General features: G+C 37.7%; 1 protein-coding gene across 1 annotated transcript; it reads right to left on the reverse strand.

The window, feature by feature from the left end:
- Positions 1 to 1456: 1456 nt before the first annotated feature.
- LOC137952386 (probable WRKY transcription factor 14) lies at positions 1457 to 3853 on the reverse strand. The gene is made up of 3 exons (XM_068799541.1): positions 3219 to 3853; positions 2377 to 2517; positions 1457 to 2057 (listed from the first exon to the last, which is right to left on the reverse strand). Exons 1-3 carry the CDS (start codon positions 3767 to 3769, stop codon positions 1457 to 1459), a joined length of 1293 nt encoding a protein of 430 aa, XP_068655642.1. The 5' UTR covers positions 3770 to 3853.
- Between the last annotated feature and the right edge of the window lie 12758 nt (positions 3854 to 16611).

Here is a 16611-nt window from a genome sequence, read left to right on the forward strand (position 1 = left end):
GTATTTTCTTTTTCTTATCATTTTACATAGTTTACATAGGTATTTATAGATAACAAGAGTGAATAAACACCACATAATTCTCTGTTACATGGCAAATTCATTGTCATACACTTTTTTGTTTCTTCAAACTTATTTGCCAGCGATGAACTTATCTCCAAGAAACCAACTTTAGTTGCCGACTTATCTCTTAATCACGAAGTTTCCTTGAGTTGGGCTTGGATCATGGATCAAGTTTATGATCCAACAGGTTGGTTATCTGATACAAGATGACAGTTGAAACAGCTTGAGGTCATTAAAAGAGTTGAGAGAGAACACCCACGCAGCCTATAAAAGCTGAGATGACGCTAGTTAATGGGACAAAAATTTAGAAATACAAAACAGTATATGGAATGGAAATTAAGGTCACATTTTCTTCATCTCCTTCTCTGAAAGAACTACATTCTTGTTTGTTTATATTAAGTATTGACTAGTAAGGTGTCTACAACTTGCTTGTTCGTGGGTGCATGCATGCAAGGCGTTAGACGTACACAAAGTGTAAGCGAGAAGACCCTCTGGAGACAATTGTTTTCCCATATAATGATTTCCATATTGGCCAAAGCAATGGTTTCAGGGATTTCCCTTCCCAAGATTGCTTGCACATACCAGGCAGAGATCGCTTGCAAGTGAAACCTCCTTTCAAACATGCGGCTTGGAACTGTCAGGAGATGAGGGAGAAACGAAAGTGAATCAGGAATAAACTTGATTTATAGTGTGAAGGTATTATTCTCAGGAACAATCTTCGATAACTTATACACTGAAATATAAAGTTTAAACCTCCAATCTGTGACATGTTGGAGGGAAAAGGGATCAACAAACAGAAAGGTGAGGAACCCAGAAGCTAGTTTTATCTCTCCCAGCGCTGGTGAGTTGGTTTTGAACAAGAAATCAGAGATATTACAAGAATAAGTCAAAAGCTGTCTTTCTTTTGCCTTTCTCCTTTCTTCTATCTCCCCCACAAATTTCTGATCTTCTTTATAGAATTTCCACACGGCAAAAGGGAGTTTGAATTATTTTTCCCACTTGGAAAGATAAGAGAACGTCGAAAAGCCCTTCTCACATATCAACTCCTTGTCTTGCTGTTCTGTCATATCTTGTGAGATGTACTTGTTCTTACTGTTGAAAGCTTCTGTTCCTAAGCTTTCTGTCCCATCCTCCAATATTCCAAAGAATGTGAGTCTGATGGGTCTCTGCTCCCAATCAGCAAACAACATCTTCTCTCTCTCTCTTTTTTACCAAATCTGCACTGTTCTGGTGAATAACAGGAAAAGAACAAAAAAGTAAAACGATCAACTCTCCCCACTTAATCTCAACAGGAAATGAAGGTTGTTTATAAAAAGACCCTGAAGAAGAAACTGCACCATCAAGAAACAAAGCATGATGACTTGTTTTAAATGGTGTTTGATACTCCAAGGTCTTGCTATAAATGCCTCCTATTTTCTCCTCCAAACGAGTTTCCTGGCCAATCGAAAAGGCAGAATGGATCCAATACGTCCTTGTTTTCTCCATTTTCATCGGACTTCTCCCCTTCAAATCCATGTGAGAATATGAGGTTGAATGGGTCAGGATCCAATTCCCCCAAGCCAGCGAAAAGATCGTCAGGTTGATGTGAATCAGGGAGAGGAACGGGTCTGTAGTGGAAACCTTGATGGCTTTGAGCGAAGCTGTGCTCTTCCATCTTTGCAGTTGGCTTCTCAGTCTCACCCGTCTCTTCTTTAACCGTGCCGGGATTCACTGAACCACCAGCCGTGACTGAAGAAGTGCTGTCGTTCTGGTTCTCCTTGAGTTCTTCCTTCATGTTCGTGGGTTTCAGGGTGCTGGTTGAAGATGGGTTCTTGGAAGCTACATTGCTTTTCGCCGGCTGGGATCTTGTCGAACCAGCGAGTGCGTTTCTCTGGGTCGGCCATGGATGGTTGTGCTCGGAAGTGTACGTGATGACCAGCATGTTCGGATCAGCTCGGCTCCGCTCAACTTGTTTTCTTGCCGAGCAACCTTTGGAGCTACTGCATCTGTAGTATCCTCTGTATTAAAACTAAAAAGCCATGTTACCAGTCGATTTAAAATCAAAATCATATCTCTAGATCGCTTGTGAACATGATTGATTTGAAAGAAAGAGAAACTCTTTTCTCTCTGTGGTGTTTTTTTAGGAACGACGATTATGTGTTTTCCATTTCTTCTGAGATAAAATGCTTTATTTAATGCTCAAACTAGTCAGCAGAATCAAAGGGAGAGAAAAATGCTTCGAGTAGTTCTTCTCTTCCAAAATCTAGAGTCTTGCTTAATGAAGATCTTATTTGTTCTTGTTTCAGTGAAACGAAATACAGGAAGGAGTGAAATCACCTTGGATACGGAGAACCCTTTATTGGTTTCTGCCCATACTTTCGCCATGCCCATAGATCAGACGGAACAATTTCGCCACTTGACCTACTGTTTGCAGCTGCAGGCGCCGGAATACAGACCACCTTCTTTGCCTGGCTCTTTCTGAATAGATAAAAGCAAAAATTCATAACTGTATTTCTTTTGGCTCCCAAGTGACCAAAAAAGACTCGGAAGTGGCAGAAGCACTGGGTCGACTTCAATTTTTCAAAATTGTTAAGAAGAACAGTCGTGTATGACCAGTCTTTTCCCTATCTGTCTCTACTTTTGGGTTTCCTGCTAATTGGTTTTGTATGGTGGAAAAGATCACATGGTTAGGTTGCAATCGACAGAAAAGCCAAAGGATAATCTCTTGAGCAGCAGCACGCTATACAGAAGGGAAGGGATTGGATTCTTTCTGGTGAGTTAGGCAAAAACAAGTTTCAGATAACTACATGAAAGATGAGTATGCCCCTTTTCATCCAGGTTAAGGCCCCTGAAAACCGGTCTATGATTGCTCTATTGAAAGAAGAAGCCTCACGAGAGTTTCTGATAACTATTCTCAACTATTCCTTGACAAAGACTAGACCCTTTGCAGAATTTTCACTGAACTCCTTGCTCAGAGATTTCCGCCCACGAATTCCCGCAAACCCAGTCAATTTTATAGGCAAAACATGTTTGCTTATTTTTTGGGGGCATTGATGAATTCATGAGGTTAATATTGAAGCTCATTAAGCTAGCATAATCGGTGTGGTATAAAATCAATCCAAAGGACAAAGTGGGAAGATGATGAGAAGTAGATCCAAGGCCTGAAATTTAAAACTTACCTTCGTTTGATCCCGAGATTCCGAGGGGATGAAATCTGCACTCCTCCATTATCTACCGAACATGATAAGGAGCTAGTGGCGACTGAAGCCCCCCTCGGAGAGGCTGACACGGGCGAGGGAGAATTGCTGCAGGGAGAAATGGCCGTCTTCGGCGTAGGGGAGATCTGAAGCATTCTAGAGAAGATATTAGAAGGCCTCTTCAACTCTTCACCCAAAATCTTCTGAGCGGGAAAATTACCCCCTGCAACACTCTCTTCTTCCTCCTGCACGTTCATCTTCACCAAACCCGCGGAGTTGAAACTGTTGAAGAAGACGGAACCCGCCAAGTCCAATTCGTGTAGCAACGGATCTCTCATGTTAGAGAAAGGATCGCCGAAATCTTCAACTGGGTCTTCCATCTCGGATGGGAGGTTGGTGGGTTCAGAAGGAAACTGCCAATCAGAGATGGGGTTGTTAGATGCAGCGCTGTTGGCTCCCCCGCCGCTGGCTCTAAATATATCGGCGAGATCCCCTTGATCATTCTCCATTCTCTGCCAGAAGAAACTGCACATGCCTCTAGCTTACAATCTACAAAGACCAGCAACAGGAGAACTCTTCTAATCTCCCACAGACTGATCACACGCGGAGGAAGCAATTAAACCAGGCATTTTCTATATATGGGTTTTCTACATGATTGAGTGACAGAAGAGAGTTCGTGGGGGATGGGACTTGTTTGAGCAGGAAGGAGAGAGAGTGGGAGAGATTGAGAATTGAAACTCGAAACAACTCCTCTTTGTCAAAACAAACAAAAGCAGCAGCAGTTTTTCTGAACTCCCTAGTTTAGAGAGAGAAGGAGAGAAAACGTTTTGCTTCGCATTTTGATCAGCTTCAGACGCTGACTTTTCATTAACAGTTCTTCCGCATACGCAACAAGAGACAGAAAGAGGGGCAGAATGCCGATGCTTTATTTAAATCATATCAACCAAACGGAGTCAAAATCTCTGCTAACTGTTCTTCTTTTTCTTTTCTGCTCCATTAAGTGAAATCAATCTTTTCCTTCTCTATTTGTAGGGATCAGAGAAGACCTTTCTGAAGGTTCATTTTTAAATGCTTTGAATCAAAAGAAAAAGATAAAGGCGGCAAGTAACCGCATTTCTCGGCCAGCGTTTCGATAACAGCCTCATTTTTTAAAATTTGTGCACAGTATAATCGTTCTAATATCATTTTCATTTAGCAAAAATAAAACTGGCAAGTTACCATTAGGATTAAAAATTTTCCTCCCTCGACATATTCCCACCTCTTAATTTCGACTTCCCTCTCTGTCAACTCTGAAACTACCATATTCAAAACAAGAACTCCCTCGTCTTTCCTTCATTAACGGACAAAACGAATCGACATACCAAGTTACACAACTTCATATTACGAACAAACTATTTTAAACACAAACTAATTGTTTAAGCTGCCAGTGAAGTTCCTTCATGGAGGAAAGCCGGCATGTGAAGTTCTTTTCTAATTAAGGGCTTCGTTTTTCTAAGAATTTGATTGAAACTGGAGAGAGATAAGAAAGAGGAAAGGGATTGCCATTTGCTCGAAAGACTTAAAATGTCAACTCCAAGATTGACTTTGTAAGCAGTCGGCAGTTCTTTTCGTGGTTTCCACATTCTAGTAATGCACAACAAGTAAGATTTACATTAATTTTATTCCTATGCCCTTTGCTACATGTTGTAGTGGTGTCACACTTTGGAGGGTCCATTTGAAATTCTTGCAGCCATATCACCAGGGGTTTTCACACTAAGGGTAATTTTGATAATCGAGGCCAATTATTTATTGTAAATGAGATAATGATCAAAATTTTCTTTTCATTAATTATTTTTTGGGAATAATAATGGATTTTTTTTCTTTTCCATGGGTTCCATTGGACCCACAAATATCTGATCCCAAACATTCGATTTGAACAACATGTCGACAAATTTGCCGTCAAGACTCGAGATAAATTGTCTAAATGGACCCAAAAAAATTCAATGCTAAGCATTTGATTGGAAAAACCTGCAGAAAAATCTGCAATGGATCGAGACACAAGATGAACTGACTAAAGCTTTACATCACACTAACGCATTGGAGTTGAACATGAAGCTTTTAAAATTCAAATCAAAATATGGGTCTTGTTGACCTTTGGGAGGTTTGACAAGTGGGGCTGTTGTATGATCTTTGAAGAAAGGCTCTGAAGGGATGAAAGGTTTTGATGTTGGGTTTGGTCCAAGTTCACACATGAGGTGTTAACTGGAAGTTTAGTTTAGTATTGTGAGGGATTGAAGTATTCAATAGGCCAATGATCATAAAGGGAATCACCGACCTTCCTCCCTTGCTTGATGGGACCTTTACAGAATCTCTCTAGTCTGGCCTGAGAACCCAATCTCTCTTTCTTTCTCTCTCCTTAAAGTCTCACCACTTGGATGGGTTGTTGCTGGACTGGAGTGGTTCAAAAAGACCTACGATGCCAACACTATCTTTTCTCTCACTTTCCTTCATTTTCATCCATAGACACCCTACCACTTTGCTGCTCTTCAAGGTTCATGATGTCATATATGTTTCTCTGTTTCTCTCTCTAAATGAAAGGGAGCAGTAAGTATAATGTTTTAAGGGTGGGACGACCTTGAGGAATCTGCTATCCTAATTTTATTAGAAAACTCTAGCCTAATGCTAACTGGAAGTTGATTAATTAACAAAGAGCTGTGGGGTTAAAAAGGGTTAAAAAAGAGTCAGTTTTTAATGATAATTTTGATGCGCAGAGGAAAAAGAAAACAAGATGATGATCAAGTGGTCATTGAACCCCACACCCACATTGATTGAGCTCAAGACAGAGCTTCTCTCATGTTCCTCCATGAAGAGAAGTCCATTGAAATCTCAAAAGAGAAGAACCTCACAGTAGGATTCTCTGTGCAATGCCTCAGAGCTCGTCTTCCCCCAGGAATCAGAAGCATCCGCCCATGTGAACAGGACCCTTTTGTTTAATCCTAGGCTTGATCCGTGCTTAGAAAAAGAAGACCAATTAGCACCCCTAGGACGCCATGACTCTCGATGCAGGCGACAAGATCCCGATTATATTAATGAGAACCAGAGCCCTGCAAGTTCTTGTTTAGCTCCTCTGGTCACGCTTGGTGACACCCATGTTGATCCACTCGCCTGACACTTGCCTCACGGCATGACGTCTTTTTTATGTCATTCGTCGACCAGCTGAGCGATCGGATTGGGCCCGATCGCAGCCGTCTGTGCAGACCCAGGAAGCCAATCTTTGTTGCTTGTGAAGCACATAACCATCCACATCACCCACCGTGCCCAAAGCTCCCTACCCACACAGTCAAAGAACTCGAAAGAGGATCAGCAGCGTCCACACCCTCCCAAGAAAAAGAATAAAAAGAGGAACTAATTTATAGTGGTCTACCACTGCAAGTGCCTACCTTTGAGAGGCCTAGCCATGCAAACCCTAGTATCTACGATGGACCCTCTTTTGAGCCACATCTGAACAATATATACAAATGCCTTCTCGGGAGCTCCAAATCCAAGCTTTTCTTTCCTTCCCAGCTTCTGCAAAACTGGATTAAAATAAGGGTTAGGGTTGATGGGCATTGGGATGTGGGTGATGAACGTGCTGCTTTGCATTCTAAAATGACTTTACTTCCAATGAGAACATCACAAAAGCCCTACAAACTGGGAGCTTTTACTTTTGGAGATCTTATGCCGAGCTGAGAAGCTCACCACATTTCTACTCAAAAGGCCAAAACAGTGGTCATCACCGGATCGCCTTTTCCCATCCCTTTGTTTGTCATCTGGGAAATGTTGACAAAACTGGGTTTGTTTGATGTTAACTAATGCATGGTTTAGGGCTAAAGCAAGGGTTTAATCATGGGAAAGCTCAACAGTTTTTAATTTAGAGAAGACGGACACCTGGCCAGATCCCTCCATTAATTTAGTTTTAACGTGCAGGCAGCTTACCATCCGGAGGGTAGACTAGCGGTTTCCTGAACTGTGTATCTGAATGAGACAAGTCATTTAGTTTTACATTTAGATTAGTCTGAAAGAGTTGAGATGTAGACTTTTTGTGTACACAAAGCATTACTTATTACCTTCTTCTTCGTTTTACACTGCAGCTTTCAATTTGTCGAATGTAACCTGGTTTTTTTACCAAGATATTAACTGAGGGAGTTACGATAATGCTTGAATAATAGTGATGATTTCATCTTATCATAATCAACTAACAAATGATAAATTATTAAATGTTTTTGAAGGTTTAACATATGTGAAACTATCAAGCTCCAGGGAAGAACCCACAATGAGGTCAAACCAAAAAAAAAAAAAAGATTTAACAGCTAGATCCAACCAGACCAGCAGTCAGTTTTTAATTAATTCAATGATAAATATAAAGCCCAACCATATATATTGCACCATCTGGACCTTCATCTTACGACAGCAATGGAAGAGAATCTCACTTCTTGGAAAAACAAACATTAGCTATCCACCCAGCATCAGCCGATAAGGATTCTTCGTTTTTTTTTCCCAGATCTTCTTAGGCTGTAGGTGCACACCCCCCATGTCATAAAACTGAAGCAGTATCATTTACAAACAATGGGCGTTCAGAATTGTTTTAAAAGTGTTTGGAAGAACTCATCAGAACTGGAAACAGTTCACTGATTCATGGATCCAGTCACTGATACAAGGAGTCACTGTTGCAGAGAATGCCACAAAACCCAGAAATAGTTTTAGATTATAACTAGTGTCGGCAATTAGTTTCTGGCAGATGGATTGCTGAAAATTGACAGTTTGATATAGAAGAAGGAAATTATCAAGAATTATTAGAACTGTGCAGTAGTTTGACTGTCAAATCATTGCATCAACAAAGTGGAGCCCTGAAGGTAAAAAAAGCATCAGCTTTCTCTTCTTCATCTACGTTTTTTTTTTTTTTTTTTTTTTCTGATGAGACTGATCAGGTCGGCATGTATAATTGATGTTGGAAATGGAAAATGAAGGGAATCAGATTGTGCCTTCCATCATTTCTAGCTTTATTATTCCAGGAAGGAAACTTTACTAGAACGACCATATAAGTTTCATGATGCAGATATTAGGTATGAAGCTTGAAGGAGGCTATTTAGGATTTGGGTTTATCTTTAACATGTTTGGGATAAGGGTGATGTGATTGCGAAAGAGTTGTAGAACTGACAGAGGAGTATCTTCGTGACTTGATGATTAAAAGTTCTTATAGTGACGGAACAAGAACACTTTGGCTAATATTGGTTGCGTATAATTTTGTTATTAGAAAAATGTCTACCTTCTTATCAGATTTTGGGTGTTTATGCATGCAAAAGGAACAAATGGATTTTGGATAGCAGTGATGGCTTCCAGACAAAAATTAAAAAGAATATGAATATGTGCTGTGAAGAAGAAGTTAAGAATAGGAATCAGATGTTAACATTATTATATGTATACCAGAGGAAAGTGGGTCAATATGACTTACTGTATAGAGGCATATTACCCATTAGGCACTACTCATATTATCTCCTCCACCAAATTTATTTAGTTTTATCAGACACATCTCAGTATAAGAAGAGAATCTGGACCACCATTACCTACGAGAATGGATAAACCTAAGTGTCGTCTCGAATGGAATTACTTGCATTTGTTGGGCAAAGGGTGATAGCATGGGCATGCAGGGAGACATCCCTTTTGGAGCAAAGCCACAAAGTTGTAACAGGGAACGAACATAAAGCTCCCTCTGTTCAAAGTGCTTGGTGACCTCATTGCCCACATTGCCTCCTACCCAAGTGTTTGATACTACTTGTCCTTTTCTCATCATGTTTCTTATACACACATCAATGTTTTGTTATGATTCCAGCGTCGCCTTCACTGTCTCACTTGATCATTTTATCCTATTATCTTTTATTTTATTTTTATGATAAGGTATGAAAGATTACCCATTTGTAAATAATTGGGATATCAATATTAGTTAATTAATGATTTTTTAATGACACGGATAGAAGGTATTAGTACCCAATTAATCCCATATTAAGCCGTGTTTATGCTACTTGAAGAGCTTTTTTCTTTATTTATGTCATACTGACTACAACATTTTCTTTCCAAGTTTATGGTGAAGCTCCTTTTCTCAGCAAGTTCACAGAAAAAAGTGGGAAAATGTTAAAATGATAAGCAAATGAACCCTGAGTCCTGTTCATGGCCAGTGGCTTCTGTAGCTCAGCTCTGGTTATCTGCACTCTTGACAGCTTCGAATATGGACTGATTGATAAGATGTATAGACTTAAACTAAAAGAATATGAAATAAGCGGGTAGATGAGATGAATGAGTCTGAAGGGTTTCCGGTGATTGGACTTGATACCAACAAGGACTTGATGTTTTGATTTGACGGTCATTTGCTGCTTTTTCAATCTTCTTAATAGAACTCTGGTGCATAGGCTACAAGATCGAATTCTAAGTGAAGAGAGTCCGCAGAAAAAAAGACTGATTTAGGCTTCAAATGTTACCAATATGTTTAATTCCAGTTTAGTACCAAAATTTGCAAAGTTTTTCTATAAATAAATCTAAATGGTTTAGAGTAGTTTGTACTGAAAAATGAAAGTCGAGAACACATCTGAAACAAGAGCCACTTGTAAGTACCTAACCAATACAACCCGAAAATAAACTTTCTCTGGCATATGCTAAAACTTCTAAACACGTTTGTATATAATAATTGGAAAGAAATTGGGGGTTAGGGGTTGGTTGTGCTAAAACATAGGCCAGTGATTGGTAATTAAACGAGATCCACTTACACTAAGTGAGTGGATTTCCATAGCATATACGAGTGGAATGTTACTCAAGATTTCATGTTAAGTAGGAAGTTGATCTCCCATCGTTTCTTAACTAATTTTCTAATTGACAGTTAGATCTCCTTTCTTTTTTATTTTAGTTTTCTTTTCCTTTTTTATATTTCTTTAGGACCTTTTAGTGTACTTGGAATCTCAAGAAAAGAAAATAAGAATTTGACCATTATTATCCCGAAAAATAGTTTGTGAACATGAGATAATGATCAAATTCTCCCTTTCATTAACTATTTTTGGGAATAATAACGGTCAAACTCTCATTTTCTTTTATTTTCCATGGAGTTTCAAACAGACCGAAGGGACAACAAAATGTGTTAGTACCAATGGAATGTATTGGTTTCAAGATCCCTACTAAGATAGTTTTATGCTAATAAATCCTTAATTTATTAATTATATTTAAGTATGACTTGTAACTCGAAAAGCTTCAAAAGAAAATTTTGACAACAAATATTTGGCCAAAAGGCTCATATAAATTTTTTTTTGTAAAGAGCTCATGCCAGAAAACATATTATCAAACCAGTCGAGCACATCTTTTTGACCAAACAAGAGAGAGAAGAAGCTTTACTAAAGACCATTTACCAAAACGTTAGAACGACCAACCCCAGAAGAGGGTAAAAGAGTTAAAATGATAAATAAAGTCGATTGCATTGCAAGGAGAAATGAAGAGTTGAGGCATAAAGTAAAAATGAGTCAATCACTAAGCAAAGTAGTCAACTACTTGAATAAATAGAAAGGAAAATAAGTTGATTGCAAAATAAATGAGTTGACTACTTAAGCAAAAAAAAAAAAAAAAAATGGAACTGACCACAAGGAAAAGGAGTTGACTACATGAAAGTAGTAGACCACTTAGAAGCAATTGCCCACTACCATTAGCAAAACTTGGTAGAGAAAGAAAAGTAGTTGACTACAAGGAGAGTAGTTGACCATTTTGGGAGGAGCCAATTACATTTAGTCACCTAATCAAGTTACTTAAACAAAAAAAAAAGTCAACAATATTGAGAGTAGTGTAGAAATTAAACCATCATAATAAGAATAATAATTTATAATTTTTATTTATAAAATAATTATTTTTATTTATTTAATATATTCATTTTATAATTACTATATTAAATTAGTGATTTAATAGTCATAATTAAAATATTAATTAATAATACATAAAAATATATATTATGCTATTAATATATATATATATTAAAATTTTAATTATTGTATTAAATTAGTGGTTTTTAATGTTAAAACATATCTTATGTTATTAAAATTTAATTAATTATTTATTAAATTAGCTTATATTATTTTTTATATTTATTTATTTATTTTAATAATTTATTCTAATCACACGTAATTATTGTATTAATTTATAATCAACTATAATCATTAATTAATATAATATAGTTTTTCATTAATTAGGATATTAATATATTCTAATACTATACATTAAATCACTTATAAGTGTAGTAACTATGTTTATTTTGGTTAATTATCTGTTTAGGTATATGTTATATTTAAGTATATTATAAAAAGTTACTCATTCTCTTGTTTATATCATACTTTTCATTTAGGGGCACTAACACTGGAATCTGTTTTCTAGTGCACTTGAACTCGTTATACTAACACCCAAGGATGAGTTGAAGTTGAATCAATTCATTTAAGATGAATTGAATTCTTCACTTCATTTCAAGTTTATTGTGGACTAACCCCCCCTTAAGAAACTTGAATTAATCCAGCATTGGTTCTGAGCCGAGTTCACCTAGCCACCCTATTGATCTTAGCTTTGCTTCTGCTCTGTCAAGTTAACTAGGGTCAACTCGGACCGAGTCAACTTAGTCCGATCAACCTGACTCAGCCCACTTATTTTCTACCCCGATTATACGAGTTTGGGTCCCGAGTTTTATAGATATTTCTTCCGTGATTTGGCTATATTGGTCTACTATTTGACTCGACGTGACTTGATTCTTTTTCTTTGGTTGGATTATTATTTTTAAGTATTGACAGCTTATTCCTTGGTCAATATATTATTTGGTGCACAGACTCGCAAAGAATTATTTTATAGGTCATTTTTGGAGATTTTCATTATTTGGTATGTGTTAATGGGTCTAGGCCCATTTCAGCTATTGCTATATGTCTCTTTGGATAAAACATTATTATAGAAGAAAGACTTCTCAATTGCTGATTTTTATCAACATTGACTATTCTGATGATGATGAAAGCCAAAGTGGCCCCAGAATATTATCTTCTGGGTAATTATCCATTACCCCCCTTAATTGGTATTTGTTTCTCCTTCCATTTGAGAATCGGTATCCAGTGGAGGGACACAGTGATGGAGGAGTTTTATTACACTTCTGAGCACTGTGTATAGACCCACTACCTATAGAAGATAGGAGTGTGCCCTACATCTAGCATGAGTTATGACTGGAGTATGGAGCGATGTTATACAACTTGGAGTGATTTTACTCTTACTTATCTTATGGCAGTTGGGCTTCATGGAAGAGACCACCAACATGAAGGGGAGTGTTGGAAGATATGGAGGACAACCATTTTATACGAGAAGATCCTATACACCATTTGCAGCAAGTTGGGAGTTCATGATGTTCTCTCACCCCCAGCTTGAGGGGGAATGCTAGAAGATGGGCCCAAACCCAGACGACCAAGGAAGGTCCACATATTCAAGTGTGTTGGAAGATGGGTCCAAGGCTTTAAGACCAAGGAAGGCCCACACATCCAAGATATGTGCAATATGGGCTCAAGGCCCATAGGCCCACAGAGTGATGGCAGGATGGTAAATAAAGAAGCATCTCATAGAGATGACATTGATGTAATTACGTTAAGTTCGAGGGGGCATAATTATAATATTATAGGTTCATTAATTTATAAATTGAGTTTAGGGGAAGGGTTAGGACAATAAGTCCATAACGTCTTCTTCCTCCTATTTTCTCCCAATGGGTGCCTTTTTTTTCTCTCCATAAGCTACATCCATGGAGTCCTGAAAGTCAACAATTACAAAAACAAATAAAACATAAAAATACATAATTCTAAAATGGGCAACTCTATTCTCCTCAAATGACCATTCACTGGCTTGTCTAGAGTGGGTGTTTTTGAAAAAAAGACAACTTTGTTAATCTCACCCTAAAAACATAACTTTAAATTAAGTGAAATCACTAAACCTTGTAAGAAAAGAAAAAGTATTAAGAATATTATACTTACCATCTCATAGTGCATTGGAGAGGTCGTGGAAGCCTTAAAGTTGATAGAGACAAATCTTAGGGCCAAATCAACTCAAATAAATGAGTTCTCAATGTTCAAAAAGAGATTTGCTACTCTTTTTGAGGGAGGGAGGATTTCCCTTCAGCCCTCATGTCACAGAACGCGAGAGGGTTGATAAAAATCTCATTTTGAAAAAAAAGGGCCTAGAGGGGACCCTTGTTGTCGAGTCATTCAACATCTACAATGAGAACTTCTAATCGGGTATTGACAAACTCAAAAAAAAAAAAAATTTTGCTTTCAATACCATATTGAACCACAAGCAAATAAACTCAAGGGGCACCTTTGAGAGTGAGTCATTGTATTGTGTCTATGTAGTGCTTGGACAAAAACGCTCAACTATAGCAACATGCTCAACAAAAGCTACAAAATTGTTCTTTAGTGGAAGCCAATCATATAAGCACTCAAGGTGCAAAGGATGAATAAAAAATTAATTGAAAATCACTTGGTATAGGTTCAACTATCAAAATATTTCTCCCAGTTTCTATTTCATGTACATTCTTTGTGTTCTTTTATTCTCACCTAGTTCTTATATACTCCCCATACTTCATGCATGGAATCATTTTCAAATAAATTTCAAATACACCGATAGCTAACGTACTACCCTCCTTTGAGGACCATGCAAATAGGTTTCATATTTTTACATCAATCAAAGGATTTTCCTTCCTCTCCAATTTCATAATTTTTTGGATCTTGATCTTCTCCTTTTGATTGAGTGAATTGAGGGGATAATTTCCCTTGATTTTCTTTCATTGAATGAGATGATTGATTGGTAGATTTTGTAGGAGAATCTTGAACATGAAAAGATCTTTGTAATGGGCCCCTTGTGTGAGTGATTATAGGAGTTCTTCTAGAAGGCTCTTGAGGTGGGTGGCTTTGTGTCATGTATGAAGATGTCCTTCAATGTATGGATTGAAAGGAGGTGGATGTCCTCCCTTGTGTAGCACTCATGGTCATTTTTCCTTGTGTAACATCCCCTCTAAAGGGTGAATTGGGAGTTTGATGCGAAGCCAATTTATATAGAAAAACTTAGTAGATGTCTGCAAGTTGTTTGGTAGTGGAAGTATGGTGAACATGAAGATATCCCATGGTCACCTTTTCCCAAACAAAATGGTAGTCTATTCTTATGTATTTACTGTCATAGTGAAAAAAAAGGTTGTGAGATAAATATGTGGCCCTAAAATTTTCACATAAAAGAGTTAGAGATTTTGATGAATATATATGTAGATCTTTTCATAAAATGATTCAAACTCGGTCCTCCGCTAGAGTTCAAATTCTTCGATTTGATAAAGGTGGAAAATATGTGAATCAACAGTTCCGTGATTATTTTCAAAATCATGGACTGATTCATGAAACCTCATACCCCCAAACTCCTCAGCAAAATGGTATCGCGGAACAAAAGAATTGTTATATTCTTGAAATGGCTCGAGCTCTTTTACTTGGAACTCATGTGCCTAGCCTCCTTTAGACTGATGTTGTTGATACGACAATCCATCTTATTAACCACATGCCCTCCAAAATGTTTGAGTTCAAGAGTCCATTACAGGTCATGTCAACCTATGTTTCATTACCTACGATGTTGATGCTTCCACCTCGAATTTTCGGTTGCATTGTGTTCGTTAATCTCCGAACAAACCAATGCAAGAAACTTGATCTTTTTGCTATAATGTCTTTTTTTAGGGATATGTGGTCCATCAAAAAGGGTATCGATGTTACGATCCAACTACTCAATACACATATGTGACTATGGATGCCACATTCTTGGAATCCATTTCTTTCTACTCTCCCATCGCTTCCAATTCTTCTCTTAAGAGGGAGACACGAGAAGAAACGTTGAATTGGTTGACATTTGAGTAGTTCAAGGACACTAATAAATGATATCTCTGGAAGTTGAAGTAGCAGAACCTAATCCAGAGTTGACATCTCCAGAAATTGAAGCAGTAGTACCCCTCCACTCCTCAATATCCAGCGACCCATCTCTTAAAAATATCAGTGAGGTAAGTACTCCTGCCACACCTCAAAATTCTAATAATGTGGATACTCTTGTCAATGGCTATGAATTACCTATTAAGCATAATCGGGGCAAACAACCGAACAGATATTCTCCCGAAGTGAAGGAACACAAATCAAGAAATCTTATTGCCAATTATGTATCTACAAAATAATTGTTTGAACCCCTCAAGAACTTTGTAAGTGAACTCTCCTCACACCATATTCCCACAAGTGTTGATGAAGCTCTGAAAGACCCTAGGTTGGTTCAAGCTATGAAGGAAGAAATGGAGGCATTAATGAAAAATGAGACCTGGAGTCTTGTTTCGTTGCTTGAAGGTCAAAAAATAGTTAGGTGTAAATGGGTATTCTCCATCAAGTACAAATCTGATGGATCAGTTTAACGGTACAAAGCAAGGCTAGTAGCAAAAGAATACACGCAGACATATGGCATAGATTATCAAGAGACATTCTCACCAGTGGCCAAATTAAGTATTGTGAGGGTGTTGTTTAACCCCATCTTGATGTTAAAAATGTTTTTCTCCATGGAGATTTTAAAGAAGAAATTTACATGGATGTTCCTCCGAGATATATGGCAAATTCAAAAGCAAAAGTAGTGTGCAAGCTACAAAGAACATTGTATGGCTTGAAGTAATCTCCTAGAGCTTGGTTTCGGTGATTGAGATTGGCAAAGAGGAAATATGGCTTTCAACAAAGTAACTTGGATCATACGCTATTTTTAAAGCATCAACAGGGTAAGGTAACAACTTTGATAGTTTATGACATGATCATTACATGAAATGTCCCAGAAGAAATAGCAAGACTTCAAGAGCAACTAGCAACAAAATTTGAGATAAAAAATCTGGGAGGACTCAAATATTTTCTGGGAATTGCAGTTGCTATATCTAAGTAAGGCGTATTCCTTTCTCAATGAAAATATATCCTAGATTTATTATCTAAAGTTGGATTACTGGAGTCTAAGCCTGCATATACCCTAATAATCCCAAATCATAAGCTTGGAGAATACCCAAACTAAGTGCCTACAGATAAAAGAAGGTACCAAAGGTTGGTTAGAAAACTTATTTATCTCTCCCATACACAACCTGACATCGCCTACACAGTATGTGTAGTAAGCTAATTCATGTATTGTTCAAGTGAAAATTATATGAATGTTGTGAATCAAATTCTTCGGTACCTAAAGTCTTCCCTTGGGAAAGGACTTGAGTTTAGAAAACAACCACCTAATGGTTGAAGGTTATACAGATGATGATTGGGTAGGGAATATTTCAGATAGAAGATCT

This window comes from Aristolochia californica, unplaced genomic scaffold (genome assembly GCF_029961685.1).
Source record: "Aristolochia californica isolate CCGP_79_NKW_82.1479 unplaced genomic scaffold, dmAriCali1.0.hap1 SCAF_15, whole genome shotgun sequence".
NCBI lineage: Eukaryota > Viridiplantae > Streptophyta > Magnoliopsida > Piperales > Aristolochiaceae > Aristolochia > Aristolochia californica.

What these genes read in the sequence shown, in the direction of transcription:
- LOC137952386 (XM_068799541.1), bottom strand. Translation starts at nt 3,769, where the DNA reads ATGTGCAGTTTCTTCTGGCAGAGAATGGAGAATGATCAAGGGGATCTC. An exon ending in AATCTCGGGATCAAACGAAG is followed by an intron (nt 2,518 to 3,218) that starts GTAAGTTTTAAA and finishes TTATCTATTCAG; the next exon opens with AAAGAGCCAGGCAAAGAAGG. An exon ending in AAGGGTTCTCCGTATCCAAG is followed by an intron (nt 2,058 to 2,376) that starts GTGATTTCACTC and finishes GTTTTAATACAG; the next exon opens with AGGATACTACAGATGCAGTA.